This window comes from Physella acuta, unplaced genomic scaffold, assembly GCF_028476545.2.
Source record: "Physella acuta isolate Inbredline_101_S28 unplaced genomic scaffold, ASM2847654v3 ptg000973l, whole genome shotgun sequence".
Lineage (NCBI taxonomy): Eukaryota > Metazoa > Mollusca > Gastropoda > Physidae > Physella > Physella acuta.
The window spans coordinates 3,292-22,922 of NW_026732490.1; the positions used below are offsets into that span (position 1 = coordinate 3,292).

The 19,631-nt window shown below is 34.6% G+C and overlaps 1 protein-coding gene across 1 annotated transcript in view; it reads left to right on the forward strand.

Annotated features, from left to right (window-relative positions):
- The first annotated feature begins 543 nt into the window (after positions 1-543).
- LOC131954107 (sodium-coupled monocarboxylate transporter 1-like) overlaps positions 544-19,631 on the forward strand; it is a 30,508-nt gene continuing 11,420 nt past the window's right edge. Inside the window, exons 1-12 of the mRNA XM_059317629.1 lie at positions 544-701; positions 6,039-6,154; positions 6,327-6,434; positions 6,599-6,667; positions 7,345-7,396; positions 7,604-7,671; positions 8,085-8,165; positions 8,264-8,337; positions 9,510-9,650; positions 9,921-10,056; positions 10,244-10,329; positions 10,504-10,619. Of these exons, the coding sequence (XP_059173612.1) occupies positions 581-701; positions 6,039-6,154; positions 6,327-6,434; positions 6,599-6,667; positions 7,345-7,396; positions 7,604-7,671; positions 8,085-8,165; positions 8,264-8,337; positions 9,510-9,650; positions 9,921-10,056; positions 10,244-10,329; positions 10,504-10,619 (1,168 nt within the window). The 5' untranslated portion in view covers positions 544-580. The remainder of the gene's footprint in view (positions 702-6,038; positions 6,155-6,326; positions 6,435-6,598; positions 6,668-7,344; positions 7,397-7,603; positions 7,672-8,084; positions 8,166-8,263; positions 8,338-9,509; positions 9,651-9,920; positions 10,057-10,243; positions 10,330-10,503; positions 10,620-19,631) is intronic.

Here is a 19,631-nt window from a genome sequence, read left to right on the forward strand (position 1 = left end):
TTTTTTTAAAATATTTTCTTTGTTTCCTTTTCTCGAATAATGCGAAGAAATGAAACCTTACGTGACATACGAAAACATGTCAAGCAGTATATAACATACAATAATCGTGTAGTAGTTGTAAAACGATGAACGCAAACAGCTTATTGAAGAAGAATTATTTCGTTTAATTTTTAACTTGCTGTGTACAGAGTATGGTCAAAATGATAGGCTTGCAAATTCTATTTAATCATACAAAATTAAAATCAGTCGGATTGGCCAGGGAAAGTAAAACAATGAAAATCACAACAATTGTTTTCCATGATATAATACAAAAAATCGGTCATTGGTGTATAACCTAGTAATTTATCTATATTAAATAATATAACATCCCCTATCACGACCACTCACTGACTCTACTAATCCAAATGAAAATTAATTACTAGTAATTATTTGTTTCAATATTTCTAGCCTTAGTAAAACCTGGTGTAATTTTGTACTTATTTCTCAAATATTATAAAATATTCAATTTTGGTTGAACAATATACTTTCTGGAAACTACCAATGTACGATGTGTATATCCTTCATCTGAAGCTCAATCAAAATGGTTGTGGTGAAGAACGCTTTCGGCCCTGTCGACTATGTTGTCTTTGCCGCCATGTTGATCATATCAATGGCTATAGGAGTTTGGTTCGCTCTCAGGGGAGGCAAACAGAGAACACAAGGTAAGGGGAGATAAATATAGAATACAAGGTTAAGGGAGACAAATATAGAATACATGAGGGGCACCAAAATAGAAATTAAGTAAGGGGAAAAACAGAGGGGAAAAACACTGCACTTTTTTATGTGTGTGCGTGTGTATGTGAAAAATATAGAGCATGGTAATCGTGCAGATAATAAAAAATCACCATTTTTTACAAACCTCTACGTTTTACACCTTCCAGAGTGTAGCTTTTAGATATGCGATTTTGCCTCAGTCTGTCTGTCTGTCTGTCTTTCTGTCCGTCTGTCTGTCTGTCTGTCTGTCTGTCTGTCTGTCTGTCTGTCTGTCTGTCTGTCTGTCTGTCTGTCTGTCTGTCTGTCTGTCTGTCTGTCTGTCTGTCTGTCTGTCTGTCTGTCTGTCTGTCTGTCTGTCTGTCTGTCTGTCTGTCTGTCTGTCTGTCTGTCTGTCTGTCTGTCTGTCTGTCTGTCTGTCTGTCTGTCTGTCTGTCTGTCTGTCTGTCTGTCTGTCTGTCTGTCTGTCTGTCTGTCTGTCTGTCTGTCTGTCTGTCTGTCTGTCTGTCTGTCTGTCTGTCTGTCTGTCAGCTAGCCAGCAGTAGTATATTAGGTCACTTTTGGGTCGTTAGCGCAGGCGCAGCCTGGGACAATGAGATATAGTAAAATACTCCGGAGGGGGAGGGGGAGCCTGGGACAACGAGATATAGTAAAATACTCCGGAGGGGGAGGGGGAGCCTGGGACAATGAGATATAGTAAAATACTCCAGGCGCAGGCACAGGCGCAGCCTGGGACAATAAGATATAGTAAAACACTCCGGAGGGGGAGGGGGATGCGGAGGGGGAGGGGGATGCGCAGGCGCAGGGGGAGGGGTAGGGGGAGTTGGTCAGTAGGTCACCTACGGTGACCTTGTGACGTAATCACCAGCGGTGACCTTGTGACGTAATCACCGGGTTACTAGTTACGTAATCAGTGACCTAGTGACGTAATCAGTGACCTTGTTACGTAATTTTAATGAGTTTTTAATTTTTAATTAGTTTAATTATTATTTTTTAATTTAAATTTGATTTTTAATTAGTTTGATTTTAATTTTTAATTTTAATTTAATTTTTCTTAACTAGTTACGTAATTTGATTTTAATTTTTTAAATTTTTAAATTTTATTTTTAAATTTTATAGTTGTTTATTTATTTTGTTATGTAATTGTTATTACCTAGTTACGTAACTTGATTAGTTGTTTGATTTTAATTAATTTGATTTTTTAAATTTTTAATTAATTTTTATTAACGAGTTACATAATTTGATTATTTGTTTGATTTTAATTGATTAAATTTTTTAATTTTTAAAATTGTTATTTTTTTTTAATTTTTTTTTTTAATTGTTGTTTACTTGTTGTTTAATTTGTTGGTTTGTTTATATTGTGTAATTTTTTTTTGACTAGTTACGTAATTTTAATTATTTTTTTATTAACTAGTTACATAATTTGTTTTTTTAATTAGTTTTTAATTTGTTTGAATTTAATTAATTTGATTTTAATTACTTTGTATTTTGTTTGTTTATTTTTAATTGTTATTTTGTAATTTTAAATTTTATTTTATAATTAGTTTGATTTTTTTAATTTTAAATTTTTAAATTTTATTTTTAAATTTTAATTAATTTTAATTAGTTTAATTGTTGTTTACTTGTTGTTTATTTGTTTGGTTTAATTCATTTTATTTCTTTGTATGTTGATTTAAATTCTCCTCCACAACGAATGTGTATAAAAAAACAGGTTAAGTTCTTCAACACGACGAACGTGTACCGAAAATAGAAAGTTCATTAAAGACAACCATTAGCGACAACTGTTACTCATTAGCGACAGCTGTTACTTATCGATCTACTAGTTAGGTTTTCCCGTGCTGCCCGTTTTTTGTCAGGGGCCATTGATTGATGTCGGATTCACTGAAGCGACCACAGCATAGGGTCTGGTAATTAACGCGAAACCATTAAGCGCTTCTCAGCGAGGCATTAACCAACATGCGACAGCTGTCGCCACACTTTCCACTAACAGTTATACGCACAGTGTCATAGGTTTTTGATCGAGTAAAGAAATAATATTGATCGACCCGCGTCGACCTCGTGTGTTGGGCGCCACACTTAGCAGTGGCTCTCGGTTTTTTTTTCATTAGACTACAACTGGCCATTAACTATGTTCACATATCATACCGTTCCGATTTTCTTTCGATCTGAGTACCAACCGGCCACCCTGAGACAAATAAACTTAACAAGTGTTCAATACATATTCGATTATAGTAACATGGGTGAGGGGTGTGAGCAGGCGGGTGAGGGGGGGGGGGGGGTGAGCAGGTGGGTGAAGGGTGAACAGGTGGGTGAAGGGGGAGAAGGTGGGTGAAGGGCGAACACGAGTAGGAGTAATGGATATATAGTAAAAGATTCCACCACCTAAGTCAGGTGGGTGAGGAGGTGGGTTTTAATTTTATTTTTTATTTTATTTTTTCATCAGCTGTTAACTTTAAGGTTCTATAACTCTATATATTTAAATACATTTTTTATTCAACCGAGTTTACTGTCCCTAACGTAAGTACATGTAAAGAGGGGTTTCCTATAGATCTGTAATGAATTAGGCCTTTTTGACTATGACTTGTCGCCCAGGTGTAGACATAATACGTTTTTTGAGATACATGTACACACACACACACACGCACACACGCGCGCGCGAAATTCATACTAGGTCGGTAAAGGCGGAGAGAACTTATAGGTATACATTATCATGGCGACAACAAAAGTGACCCTTATTTTATTTACAGGAAAGAGTGTTTTCAAAAAAGTGTCACCATCCTGAAATGTGAAAAAATTCTCGTCAGATTCCTTAACTAAACATTCAATTTCGTTAACAAGTTAAAAAATAATTTCGGAAGACAATGGTTAACAACCGTTTTTGTTTTCTGTGACGACAAGGCACAATACACTTTTGTATTTTATGTCTCAAGTCGAGGGGTGGGATATTTTTTCTTTGTAATCGTGTTGTAAACAATGGGTAGAGAAGGCGATTACTAAGTAAGAGGGGAGAGAACGTGGCTTGCATCGCGATATTTGAAAACATGGCGATGTTTAACCTCAACCAAATTTTGAAAATTAAAAAAAATATTTCTAGAGTGATTTCTGTTACAAAAACTAGCCAGCTGACTCTATTAGCGTTAGTACAAGAAGGATCAATGGTTATATAGTCGATGTTTATGTTAGTTTATGAAATTTTAGAACTCCAGAAAAGGATGTTTTTTTCAAGATGGCCGCCGTTGCCATGGCAACCATATTTTCAAAAGAGTCCCTGGTGCATGGAAATATTTTCCTTCAAGTACCCTAACTTAGATATACACAAATGAATCAATAAAAGCTTTTAATTTAGAAGTTGTTTTTTTCTGGAGCCTCCCCCCTTAAAAATTTAAAATTTTAATTAATTAAAATTTAAAAAATCAAACTAATTATAAAATAAAATTTAAAATTACAAAATAACAATTAAAAGTAAACAAACAAAATACAAAGTAATTAAAATCAAATTAATTAAAATCAAACTAATTAAAAACTAATTTAAAAAACAAATTATGTAACTAGTTAATAAAAAAAAATTAAAATTACGTAACTAGTCAATAAAAAATTACACAATATAAATAAACCAACAAATTAAACAACAAGTAAACAACAATTAAAAATAAAATTTAAAAAAAAATAACAATTTTAAAAATTAAAAAATTTAATCAATTAAAATCAAACAAATAATCAAATTATGTAACTCGTTAATAAAAATTAATTAAAAATTTAAAAAATCAAATTAATTAAAATCAAACAACTAATCAAGTTACGTAACTAGTTAATAACAATTACATAACAAAATAAATAAACAACTATAAAATTTAAAAATAAAATTTAAAAATTTAAAAAATTAAAATCAAATTACGTAACTAGTTAAGAAAAATTAAATTAAAATTAAAAATTAAAATCAAACTAATTAAAAATCAAATTTAAATTAAAAAATAATAATTAAACTAATTAAAAATTAAAAACTCATTAAAATTACGTAACAAGGTCACTGATTACGTCACTAGGTCACTGATTACGTAACTAGTACCCCGGTGATTACGTCACAAGGTCACCGCTGGTGATTACGTCACAAGGTCACCGTAGGTGACCTACTGACCAACTCCCCCTACCCCTCCCCCTGCGCCTGCGCATCCCCCTCCCCCCCCCCCCCCCCGCATCCCCCTCCCCCTCCGGAGTGTTTTACTATATCTTATTGTCCCAGGCTGCGCCTGCGCCTGCGCCTAAGACCCAAAAGTGACCTAATATACTACTGTCCGTCCGTCCGTCCGTCCGTCCGTCCGTCCTTCCGTCTGTCCGTCTGTCGGTCTATCTGTCTGTCTGTCTGTCTGTCCGTCTGTCCGTCTGTCGGTCTGTCCGTCTGTCCGTCTGTCCGTCTGTCCGTCTGTCCGTCTGTCCGTCTTTCTGTCTGTCCGTCTGTCTGTCTGTCCGTCTGTCCGTCTGTCTGTCTGTCTGTCTGTCTGTCTGTCTGTCTGTCTGTCTGTCTGTCTGTCTGTCTGTCTGTCTGTCTGTCTGTCTGTCTGTCTGTCTGTCTGTTTGTCTTCTGTCTGTCTTTCTGTCTGTCTGTCCGTCTGTCGTCTGTCTGTCTGTCTGTCTGCCTGCCTGCTTACCTGCCTGCCTGCTTACCTGCCTGCATGCTTACCTGCCTGCCTGCTTACCTGCCTACCTGCTTACCTGTCTGCCTGCTTACCTGCCTGCCTGCTTACCTGCCTGCCTGCCTGCTTACCTGCCTACCTGCTTACCTGCTTACCTGCCTACCTGTTTACCTGCCTACCTGCTTTCCTGCCTGACTGCTTACCTACCTATCCGTCTGTCACGGGCTTATTATATTTAATTTTTAGTTTAATTAATAAAGTGTCAGTTTTGATTCATCGATTTTGTCAGATTTAATAGCAAGTAATATGGACAAAGAGAAATGAGAAACTCAGCTTAAATTCCTGTCAGTTGCACACGCTACTAGACATAGCATTGTGGTAACACTAAATTGTAGTTTAAGTATTTCTCGTCATTGGTGTCGAGGGTGCGACCCAGGTTTACCGTACCACTCCTAGTGAAGACGCTGGTGTTATAAGATAGTAATGTGTGTTTGTTGTAGATCTGGTGTTATCTGGTACTAATGTGTGTTTGTTGTAGATCTGGTGTTATCTGGTACTAATGTGTGTTTGTTGTAGATCTGGTGTTATCTGGTACTAATGTGTGTTTATTGTAGATCTCTAATATTGCCTGGTTATTGATACTATTGATTAAAACAGGTGAATACCTAATGGGAAACAGAAACATGCACATTATACCTGTATCTATTTCCATGTTGGTTTCACAAATTTCCGCCATTTCGATTGTTGGAACTCCAGCAGAAATGTACACACAGGTAGGGAAGACGACAGAGGTAACATACTATGTAGGGGCAGGTGAACTCAGCATTTAATTGCGTTTTTTTATGATAGTCGTATATCCACATAATTGATGCTTTCATATTTTAGAAACTTAATTAAATCAAATGAATATTGAAATGTATTTGTATGTAATTCAACCCTACCCAGGGCACCGAGTATTATGTAGATACTTTTGGCTGTATGCTCGGCGTCACCATCGCTGCCTTTGTGTTTGTACCACTCATCTACCCTCTAAAGCTTACAAGCGTATATGAGGTCAGTGAATATTAAACGACTTGCTTGTTGAGGGGTAAAATATTTATATCGTAGAGGATAATTTAAAAGAGCACAATATAGATAAATAAATTATATATATATATATATATATATATATATATATATATATATATATATATATATATATATCATTATCTATACAGTACTTGGAAAAAAGATTCCAGTCCAAAGGTGTCCGTTTGGTTGGAACATTTCTCATGGTACTTTCCCAGGTAAAGTTTTTTCATGCCACTTGCCCAGGTAACATTTTTATGATTCTTGTAAGTTAACTGAAGCATCAGAGTAAGTTGAGTAGTTTAAAATGTTTTTGGTAGGACTTAATAGAAAAAATGGCGGACAGTGCTATTGGCTAAAACAAAATCCTGGTTTTGTTGCATTCAAACCTGTTTTCTAGTCACTTTTTGTCTCAAATGTGTCCATTGTGTTAGTAATTTAATATGAGAACATCATTATATGGTACATGAGAACATTTGGATGGTATATGAAAGCATTTAGATTGTAAATGAAATCATGTAGATGGTATATGAGAATATGTAGATGGTATATGAGAACATGACGATGGTATATGAGAACACGTAGATGGTAAATGAGAATGTGTAGATGGTATATGAGAACATGTAGATGGTATATGAGAACATTTAGATGGTAAATGAGAATGTGTAGATGGTATATGAGAACATTTAGATGGCATATGCGAACATGTAGATGGTATATGACATGTTGATGGTATTTGAGAACATTTGGATGGTATATGAGAAAATATAGATGGTATATGAGAAGATGTAGATGTTATATGAGAACATTTAGATGGTATATGCGAACATGTAGATGCTATATGAGAATATCATGATATATGAGAAACCATTTAAAGGCCGTCATCTATCCTCAGGTGATCTACATGGGTGTGGCATCATTTGCTCCGGCTACAGCTCTAGAAGCAGGTCAGATCTTTGTCTTATTTTCTATTTCACAGGTCAGGTAAAATGGGGACAATATTCACGGTCGTTTATTGAAACTTAAATTGTTGTTGAATTTGTTTAACTAGAACTGAATTTCTGAACTTGTTGCCTGCTTTGTTCTGAATGTGATTAGTGCTGTTGTTGTTGTATAATTACAATGAACACACAATAGATGTTTTTTTTTTTCAGTGACGGGCTTTCCATCGTGGGCAACCATTGTCAGTATTGGAGCTGTTGCTACTTTATATACAGCAATTGTAAGTCGGGTCGATTCAGATAATTTATGCCGGCCTACTTGATGACTTGTGTTCAAATAAATGGGTTACTCGGAGCATTGATCTGCTTTATACAAAGACGCCGGCAAAGGTTAATGACCTGAAAATATGAATTTTTAAAAACAGGAAGTAGCTGTTGATTGGTCGATTCATCCTCAACTATCTAAACACATAACTTCCCTTAAAATATAGAGACGATCATTCTATTAGGCAACTGTGTTCAAAGATATCAACGATATAGGATATATATATATATCTATATATATATATATATATATATATATATATATATATATATATATATATATATATATATATATATATATATATATATATATAATATAATATAATATAATATAATATAATATAATATATATATAATCAAACTGTTTTAGGGTGGTATGAAAGCGGTAATCTGGACAGATGTCTTCCAATCGGTGATAATGCTGGCTGGTATTTTGGCCATTGTCATTCAGGTTGGTTTATGTCAATTGTGTTTTTAGCATTCAGAACAATTTGATTTAGATTTGAAGGATTTGATCATGTCGTTATAACCTTTGACCTGTTGTTTCAGGGTACTCTAAAAGTTGGTGGTATGTCACGTGTGTGGGAGATCAATGAGGCGTGGGACAGGATCAAATTCTTCAAGTATGTTCACGTTTATTTAAAAACAAATCGCACTTCACAGTTTATCTCTGGACGGTGTGACCGAACGGTAGACCATCTGGCAGTAATTCCGAAGGTCTCGAGTTCGGTTCTCGGTTCGAACTTATAACTGTAAGACGTTCCAGAGTCTACCCAGCTTTTATGCTACCTAATTTACACTGGGGAAAGTAAAAAGCGGCTGGACATAGTGCTGACGAAACCATTCCTTCATATATCGAGGTCAAGAAACATATGAACTCTACTTCATCTGCCCCGTGGATCGCTAGGTCTGAGAAGGAACATTACTTAATGTACACAACTAGCCAAAAGCGAAAGTTTTAATCTTAACGTTAATCTGAGGCTGTTTTAAATTATAGTCGCAGGTAGCTCTCTGGGCTTATTTAGTCATCTGGTCGCAGGTCGCTCTCTGGGCATATTTAGCCTTTTGGTCGCAGGTAGCTCTCTGGGCATATTTAGCCTTTTGGTCGCAGGTAGCTTTCTGGGCATATTTAGCCTTCTGGTCAAAGGTAGCTCGCTGGGCATATTTAGCCTTGTGGTCAAAGGTAGCTCTCTGGGCATATTTAGCCTTCTGGTCAAAGGTAGCTCTCGGCATATTTAGCCTTCTGGTCAAAGGTAGCTCTCGGCATATTTAGCCTTCTGGTCAAAGGTAGCTCTCGGCATATTTAGCCTTCTGGTCAAAGGTAGCTCTCGGCATATTTAGCCTTTGGTCGCAGATAGATCTCTGGGCATATTTATTTGGTCGCAGGTAGCTCTCTGGGCATGTTTAGCCTTTTGGTCAAAGGTCGCTCACTACTCTCTAAAACATATATTCAGCGCTTCTTTCAGACAGGTTTCTCCGGGGGTAGGGTCACTGTTAGCTTATCTGTTTTAATTAGTAATTGTTTTTAATTTTCTTCTGTGAGGGAAGTGGATGTGCTACGAAAAGATGACTGAAAGAAACCCTGATTATATTTTAGTATCTGTAAATGTGTATGTGTAAATGTGTATGTGTAAATGTGTATGTGTAAATGGGTATGTGTAAATGTATATATGTAAATGTGTAAAATTAAATGTGTATATGTAAATGTGTATATATAATGTGTATATGTAAATGTGTATATGTAAATGTGTATATGTAATTGTGTACATATACGTGTATGTTTCTATAACCAAAGTTTGGACCCCAATCCACTGACACGTCAATCAGTGTGGAGCCTGGTGTTTGGATCAGCTGTGACGTGGATGGGGGTGTACGGCTTTAATCAGGCCAGTGTCCAGCGCTTCTCCAGTCTCCCTACACTACACAAGGCTAAGACGTGAGTCTTCTTCATTTGACAATATAAGTTTCTAGACCAGACGTTCTTAATTCAAACTGATCGAAGTGATTATAAGCAGGATATATATATATATATATATATATATATATATATATATATATATATATATATATATATATATATATATATATATATATATATATACATCTTTACTAGTACAAAAAGTTTGGGGGTCGTCGACAAATGTTTAGTTTGTTTATATATATATACCTACTAGTATTATATTACGTAAAGTTCTTGTGATTTTAGGTCCGTTCTGCTCAATGTCCTCGGGAGTTTCATCATGGGCACGCTGAGCTGCCTGTCTGGTATTGTAGTGTTCGCCTACTACTCGGAACAAAACTGTGACCCACTTGGTCAGGAACTGGTGCACAACTCCAACCAGGTGGGTTATTGTGGGGTGGGGGGGAGGGGGAGGCAACGGCGTGACTATTTTTATAAATAATTCGAATATGTTCTAATTGACATAAAGATTGATGTTTACAGATGTAATTTATATTTTGTCTATTCTTACTGATATTCTATATCCTGTTCATCTTAATCTCAGTTAAAGTTTTCTTTTAAATCCCCAGCTAGTTCCCTATTTTGTGATGGAGACTTTGGGATACCCCGGAGTTCCTGGACTATTTATAGCTTGTCTGTTTGCTGGGGCGTTGAGGTGAAACGGTCACAGAAATATTGCCAAATACATGTCAACATGTATTAGGGTTTTAGCTTCGAGTTCACTGTTTTAGCTCTGAGTTAAAAGTATTAACAGAGTACAATATTTTAGCTCATTGTTAGTTGTTAAAGCCTATTTCCAAAGTTTAAACTCCATCTCCACTTTGTTTAGCTCCGTGTCGTCTTCACTGAATGCACTAGGAGCCATCACTTGGGAAGATGTGCTGAAGCCCAGATACAATCACAGGTTGACGGAGTATCAGAAGACTTTAGTCACCAAAGCTACAGGTATTTTTATACAGAGTATCAGAAGACTCTGGTCACCAAAGCTACAGGTATTTTTATACAGAGTATCAGAAGACTTTAGTCACCAAAGCTACTGGTATTTTTTATACAGAGTATCAGAAGACTTTAGTCACCAAAGCTACAGGTATTTTTATACAGAGTATCAGAAGACTCTGGTCACCAAAGCTACAGGTATTTTTATACAGAGTATCAGAAGACTTTAGTCACCAAAGCTACAGGTATTTTTATACAGAGTATCAGAAGACTCTGGTCACCAAAGCTACAGGTATTTTTATACAGAGTATCAGAAGACTTTAGTCACCAAAGCTACAGGTATGTTTATACAGAGTATCAGAAGACTTTAGTCACCAACGTTACAGGTATTTTTATACAGAGTATCAGAAGAATTTAGTCACTAAAGCTACAGGTATTTTTATACAGAGTATCAGAAGACTTTAGTAAAAAAATCTACAGGTATTTTTATACAGAGTATCAGAAGACTTTAGTCACCAAAGCTACAGGTATTTTTATACAGAGTATCAGAAGACTTTAGTAAAAAAAACTACAGGTATTTTTATACAGAGTATCAGAAGACTTTAGTCACCAAATCTAAAGGTATTTTTATACAGAGTATCAGAAGACTTTAGTCACCAAAGCAACAGGTATTTTTATACAGAGTATCAGAAGACTTTAGTCACCAAAGCTACAGGTATTTTTATACAGAGTATCAGAAGACTCTGGTCACCAAAGCTACAGGTATTTTTATACAGAGTATCAGAAGACTTTAGTCACCAAAGATACAGGTATTTTTATACAGAGTATCAGAAGACTCTGGTCACCAAAGCTACAGGTATTTTTATACAGAGTATCAGAAGACTTTAGTCACCAAAGCTACAGGTATGTTTATACAGAGTATCAGAAGACTTTAGTCACCAACGTTACAGGTATTTTTATACAGAGTATCAGAAGAATTTAGTCACTAAAGCTACAGGTATTTTTATACAGAGTATCAGTAGACTTTAGTAAAAAAATCTACAGGTATTTTTATACAGAGTATCAGAAGACTTTAGTCACCAAATCTACAGGTATTTTTATACAGAGTATCAGAAGACTTTAGTCACCAAAGCAACAGGTATTTTTATACAGAGTATCAGAAGACTTTAGTCATCAAAGCTACAGGTATTTTTATACAGAGTATCAGAAGACTTTAGTCACTAAAGCTACAGGTATTTTTATACAGAGTATCAGAAGACTTTAGTCACCAAATCTACAGGTATTTTTATACAGAGTATCAGAAGACTCTGGTCACTAAAGCTACAGGTATTTTTATACAGAATATCAGAAGACTTTAGTCAAAAAAGCTACAGGTATTTTTATCCAGAAAAATCAGAAGACTTTAGTCAACAAAGCTATAGGTATTTTTATACAGAGTATCAGAAGACTCTAGTCACCAAAGCTACAGGTATTTTTATACAGAGTATCAGAAGACTTTAGTCACCAAAGCTACAGGTATTTTTATACAGAGTATCAGAAGACTTTAGTCACCAAAGCTACAGGTATTTTTATACAGAGTATCAGAAGAATTTAGTCACTAAAGCTACAGGTATTTTTATACAGAGTATTAGAAGACTTTAGTCACCAAAGCTACAGGTATTTTTATACAGAGTATCAGATGACTTTAGTCACCAAAGCTACAGTTATTTTTATACAGAGTATTAGAAGACTTTAGTCACCAACGTTACAGGTATTTTTATACAGAGTATCAGAAGACTTTAGTCACCAAAGCTACAGGTATTTTAATACAGAGATTATCAGAACACTTTATTCAACAAAGCTACAGAGTTTTTTATACAGAGTATCGGAAGACTTTAGTCAAAAAAGCTACAGGTATTTTTATACAGAGTATCAGAAGACTTTAGTCACCAAATCTACAGGTATTTTTATACAGAGTATCAGAAGACTCTGGTCACTAAAACTACAGGTATTTTTATACAGAATATCAGAAGACTTTAGTCAAAAAAGCTACAGGTATTTTTATCCAGAAAAATCAGAAGACTTTAGTCAACAAAGCTATAGGTATTTTTATACAGAGTATCAGAAGACTCTAGTCACCAAAGCTACAGGTATTTTTATACAGAGTATCAGAAGACTTTATTCAACAAAGCTACGGGTATTAGTATACAGAGTATCAGAAGACTTTGGTCACCAAAGCTTCAGGTACTTTTATACAGAGTATCAGAAGACTCTGGTCACCAAAGCTACAGGTATTTTTATACAGAGTATCAGAAGACTTTAGTAACCAAAGCTACAGGTATTTTTATACAGAGTATCAGAAGACTTTGGTCACCAAAGCTACAGGTATTTTTATACAGAGTATCAGAAGACTTTGGTCACCAAAGCTACCGGTATTTTTATACAGAGTATCAGAAGACTCTAGTCACCAAAGCTACAGGTATTTTTATACATAGTATCAGAAGACTTTAGTCATCAAATTTACAGGTATTTTTATACAGAGTATCAGAAGACTTTAGTCACCAAAGCTACATGTATTTTTATACAGAGTATCAGAAGACTTTAGTCACCAAAGCTACAGGTATTTTTATACAGAGTATCAGAAGACTCTGGTCACCAAAGCTACATGTATTTTTATACAGAGTATCAGAAGACTTTAGTCACCAAAGCTACAGGTATTTTTATACAGAGTATCAGAAGACTCTGGTCACCAAAGCTACAGGTATTTTTATACAGAGTATCAGAAGACTTTAGTCACCAAAGCTACAGGTATGTTTATACAGAGTATCAGAAGACTTTAGTCACCAACGTTACAGGTATTTTTATACAGAGTATCAGAAGAATTTAGTCACCAAAGCTACAGGTATGTTTATACAGAGTATCAGAAGACTTTAGTCACCAACGTTACAGGTATTTTTATACAGAGTATCAGAAGAATTTAGTCACTAAAGCTACAGGTATTTTTATACAGAGTATCAGAAGACTTTAGTAAAAAAATCTACAGGTATTTTTATACAGAGTATCAGAAGACTTTAGTCACCAAATCTACAGGTATTTTTATACAGAGTATCAGAAGACTTTAGTCACCAAAGCTACAGGTATTTTTATACAGAGTATCAGAAGACTTTAGTAACCAAAGCTACAGGTATTTTTATACAGAGTATCAGAAGACTTTGGTCACCAAAGCTACAGGTATTTTTATACAGAGTATCAGAAGACTTTGGTCACCAAAGCTACCGGTATTTTTATACAGAGTATCAGAAGACTTTAGTCACCAAAGCTACAGGTATGTTTATACAGAGTATCAGAAGACTTTAGTCACCAACGTTACAGGTATTTTTATACAGAGTATCAGAAGAATTTAGTCACTAAAGCTACAGGTATTTTTATACAGAGTATCAGTAGACTTTAGTAAAAAAATCTACAGGTATTTTTATACAGAGTATCAGAAGACTTTAGTCACCAAATCTACAGGTATTTTTATACAGAGTATCAGAAGACTTTAGTCACCAAAGCAACAGGTATTTTTATACAGAGTATCAGAAGACTTTAGTCATCAAAGCTACAGGTATTTTTATACAGAGTATCAGAAGACTTTAGTCACTAAAGCTACAGGTATTTTTATACAGAGTATCAGAAGACTTTAGTCACCAAATCTACAGGTATTTTTATACAGAGTATCAGAAGACTCTGGTCACTAAAGCTACAGGTATTTTTATACAGAATATCAGAAGACTTTAGTCAAAAAAGCTACAGGTATTTTTATCCAGAAAAATCAGAAGACTTTAGTCAACAAAGCTATAGGTATTTTTATACAGAGTATCAGAAGACTCTAGTCACCAAAGCTACAGGTATTTTTATACAGAGTATCAGAAGACTTTAGTCACCAAAGCTACAGGTATTTTTATACAGAGTATCAGAAGACTTTAGTCACCAAAGCTACAGGTATTTTTATACAGAGTATCAGAAGAATTTAGTCACTAAAGCTACAGGTATTTTTATACAGAGTATTAGAAGACTTTAGTCACCAAAGCTACAGGTATTTTTATACAGAGTATCAGATGACTTTAGTCACCAAAGCTACAGTTATTTTTATACAGAGTATTAGAAGACTTTAGTCACCAACGTTACAGGTATTTTTATACAGAGTATCAGAAGACTTTAGTCACCAAAGCTACAGGTATTTTAATACAGAGATTATCAGAACACTTTATTCAACAAAGCTACAGAGTTTTTTATACAGAGTATCGGAAGACTTTAGTCAAAAAAGCTACAGGTATTTTTATACAGAGTATCAGAAGACTTTAGTCACCAAATCTACAGGTATTTTTATACAGAGTATCAGAAGACTCTGGTCACTAAAACTACAGGTATTTTTATACAGAATATCAGAAGACTTTAGTCAAAAAAGCTACAGGTATTTTTATCCAGAAAAATCAGAAGACTTTGGTCACCAAAGCTACCGGTATTTTTATACAGAGTATCAGAAGACTCTAGTCACCAAAGCTACAGGTATTTTTATACATAGTATCAGAAGACTTTAGTCATCAAATTTACAGGTATTTTTATACAGAGTATCAGAAGACTTTAGTCACCAAAGCTACATGTATTTTTATACAGAGTATCAGAAGACTTTAGTCACCAAAGCTAAAGGTATTATTATACAGAGTATCAGAATACTTTAGTCACCAAAGCTACAGGTATTTTTATACAGAGTATCAGAAGACTTTGGTCACCAAAGCTACAGGTATTTTTATACAGAGTATCAGAAGACTTTGGTCACCAAAGCTACCGGTATTTTTATACAGAGTATCAGAAGACTCTAGTCACCAAAGCTACAGGTATTTTTATACATAGTATCAGAAGACTTTAGTCATCAAATTTACAGGTATTTTTATACAGAGTATCAGAAGACTTTAGTCACCAAAGCTACATGTATTTTTATACAGAGTATCAGAAGACTTTAGTCACCAAAGCTACAGGTATTTTTATACAGAGTATCAGAAGACTCTGGTCACCAAAGCTACATGTATTTTTATACAGAGTATCAGAAGACTTTAGTCACCAAAGCTACAGGTATTTTTATACAGAGTATCAGAAGACTCTGGTCACCAAAGCTACAGGTATTTTTATACAGAGTATCAGAAGACTTTAGTCACCAAAGCTACAGGTATGTTTATACAGAGTATCAGAAGACTTTAGTCACCAACGTTACAGGTATTTTTATACAGAGTATCAGAAGAATTTAGTCACCAAAGCTACAGGTATGTTTATACAGAGTATCAGAAGACTTTAGTCACCAACGTTACAGGTATTTTTATACAGAGTATCAGAAGAATTTAGTCACTAAAGCTACAGGTATTTTTATACAGAGTATCAGAAGACTTTAGTAAAAAAATCTACAGGTATTTTTATACAGAGTATCAGAAGACTTTAGTCACCAAATCTACAGGTATTTTTATACAGAGTATCAGAAGACTTTAGTCACCAAAGCAACAGGTATTTTTATACAGAGTATCAGAAGACTTTAGTCACCAAAGCTACAGGTATTTTTATACAGAGTATCAGAAGACTTTAGTCACTAAAGCTACAGGTATTTTTATACAGATTATCAGAAGAATTTAGTCACTAAAGCTACAGGTATTTTTATACAGAGTATCAGAAGACTTTAGTCACCAAAGCTACCGGTATTTTTATACAGAGTATCAGAAGACTCTAGTCACCAAAGCTACAGGTATTTTTATACATAGTATCAGAAGACTTTAGTCACCAAAGCTACATGTATTTTTATACAGAGTATCAGAAGACTTTAGTCACCAAAGCTACAGGTATTTTTATACAGAGTATCAGAAGACTCTGGTCACCAAAGCTACATGTATTTTTATACAGAGTATCAGAAGACTTTAGTCACCAAAGCTACAGGTATTTTTATACAGAGTATCAGAAGACTCGGGTCACCAAAGCTACAGGTATTTTTATACAGAGTATCAGAAGACTTTAGTCACCAAAGCTACAGGTATGTTTATACAGAGTATCAGAAGAATTTAGTCACCAAAGCTACAGGTATGTTTATACAGAGTATCAGAAGACTTTAGCCACCAACGTTACAGGTATTTTTATACAGAGTATCAGAAGAATTTAGTCACCAAAGCTACAGGTATGTTTATACAGAGTATCAGAAGACTTTAGTCACCAACGTTACAGGTATTTTTATACAGAGTATCAGAAGAATTTAGTCACTAAAGCTACAGGTATTTTTATACAGAGTATCAGAAGACTTTAGTAAAAAAATCTACAGGTATTTTTATACAGAGTATCAGAAGACTTTAGTCACCAAAGCAACAGGTATTTTTATACAGAGTATCAGAAGACTTTAGTCACCAAAGCTACAGGTATTTTTATACAGAGTATCAGAAGACTTTAGTCACTAAAGCTACAGGTATTTTTATACAGATTATCAGAAAAATTTAGTCACTAAAGCTACAGGTATTTTTATACAGAGTATCAGAAGACTTTAGTCAACAAAGCTATAGGTATTTTTATACAGAGTATCAGAAGACTCTAGTCACCAAAGCTACAGGTATTTTTATACAGAGTATCAGAAGACTTTAGTCACCAAAGCTACAGGTATGTTTATACAGAGTATCAGAAGAATTTAGTCACCAAAGCTACAGGTATGTTTATACAGAGTATCAGAAGACTTTAGCCACCAACGTTACAGGTATTTTTATACAGATTATCAGAAGAATTTAGTCACTAAAGCTACAGGTATTTTTATACAGAGTATCAGAAGACTTTAGTCACCAAAGCTACCGGTATTTTTATACAGAGTATCAGAAGACTCTAGTCACCAAAGCTACAGGTATTTTTATACATAGTATCAGAAGACTTTAGTCACCAAAGCTACATGTATTTTTATACAGAGTATCAGAAGACTTTAGTCACCAAAGCTACAGGTATTTTTAAACAGAGTATCAGAAGACTCTGGTCACCAAAGCTACATGTATTTTTATACAGAGTATCAGAAGACTTTAGTCACCAAAGCTACAGGTATTTTTATACAGAGTATCAGAAGACTCGGGTCACCAAAGCTACAGGTATTTTTATACAGAGTATCAGAAGACTTTAGTCACCAAAGCTACAGGTATGTTTATACAGAGTATCAGAAGAATTTAGTCACCAAAGCTACAGGTATGTTTATACAGAGTATCAGAAGACTTTAGCCACCAACGTTACAGGTATTTTTATACAGAGTATCAGAAGAATTTAGTCACCAAAGCTACAGGTATGTTTATACAGAGTATCAGAAGACTTTAGTCACCAACGTTACAGGTATTTTTATACAGAGTATCAGAAGAATTTAGTCACTAAAGCTACAGGTATTTTTATACAGAGTATCAGAAGACTTTAGTAAAAAAATCTACAGGTATTTTTATACAGAGTATCAGAAGACTTTAGTCACCAAAGCAACAGGTATTTTTATACAGAGTATCAGAAGACTTTAGTCACCAAAGCTACAGGTATTTTTATACAGAGTATCAGAAGACTTTAGTCACTAAAGCTACAGGTATTTTTATACAGATTATCAGAAGAATTTAGTCACTAAAGCTACAGGTATTTTTATACAGAGTATCAGAAGACTTTAGTCAACAAAGCTATAGGTATTTTTATACAGAGTATCAGAAGACTCTAGTCACCAAAGCTACAGGTATTTTTATACAGAGTATCAGAAGACTTTTTTCAACAAAGCTACGGGTATTAGTATACAGAGTATCAGAAGACTTTGGTCACCAAAGCTTCAGGTACTTTTATACAGAGTATCAGAAGACTCTGGTCACCAAAGCTACAGGTATTTTTATACAGAGTATCAGAAGACTTTAGTCACCAAAGCTACAGGTATTTTTATACAGAGTATCAGAAGACTTTGGTCACCAAAGCTACAGGTATTTTTATACAGAGTATCAGAAGACTTTGGTCACCAAAGCTACCGGTATTTTTATACAGAGTATCAGAAGACTCTAGTCACCAAAGCTACAGGTATTTTTATACATAGTATCAGAAGACTTTAGTCATCAAATTTACAGGTATTTTTATACAGAGTATCAGAAGACTTTAGTCACCAAAGCTACATGTATTTTTATACAGAGTATCAGAAGACTTTAGTCACCAAAGCTAAAGGTATTATTATACAGAGTATCAGAATACTTTAGTCACCAAAGCTACAGGTATTTTTATACAGAGATTATCAGAAGACTTTATTCAACAAAGCTACAGGTATGTTTATACAGAGTATCAGAAGACTTTAGTCACCAAAGCTACAGGTATTTTTATACAGAGTAACAGAAGACTTTAGTCACCAAAGCTACAGGTATTTTTATACAGAGTATCAGAAGACTTTAGTCACCAAAGCTACAGGTATTTTTATACAGAGTATCAGAAGACTTTAGTCACCAAAGCTACAGGTAATTTTATACAGAGTATCAGAATAATTTAGTCACTAAAGCTACAGGTATTTTTATACAGAGTATTAGAAGACTTTAGTCACCAAAGCTACAGGTATTTTTATACAGAGTATCAGATGACTTTAGTCACCAAAGCTACAGTTATTTTTATACAGAGTATTAGAAGACTTTAGTCACCAACGTTACAGGTATTTTTATACAGAGTATCAGAAGACTTTAGTCACCAAAGCTACAGGTATTTTAATACAGAGATTATCAGAAGACTTTATTCAACAAAGCTACAGAGTTTTTTATACAGAGTATCGGAAGACTTTAGTCAAAAAAGCTACAGGTATTTTTATACAGAGTATCAGAAGACTTTAGTCACCAAATCTACAGGTATTTTTATACAGAGTATCAGAAGACTCTGGTCACTAAAGCTACAGGTATTTTTATACAGAATATCAGAAGACTTTAGTCAAAAAAGCTACAGGTATTTTTATCCAGAAAAATCAGAAGACTTTAGTCAACAAAGCTATAGGTATTTTTATACAGAGTATCA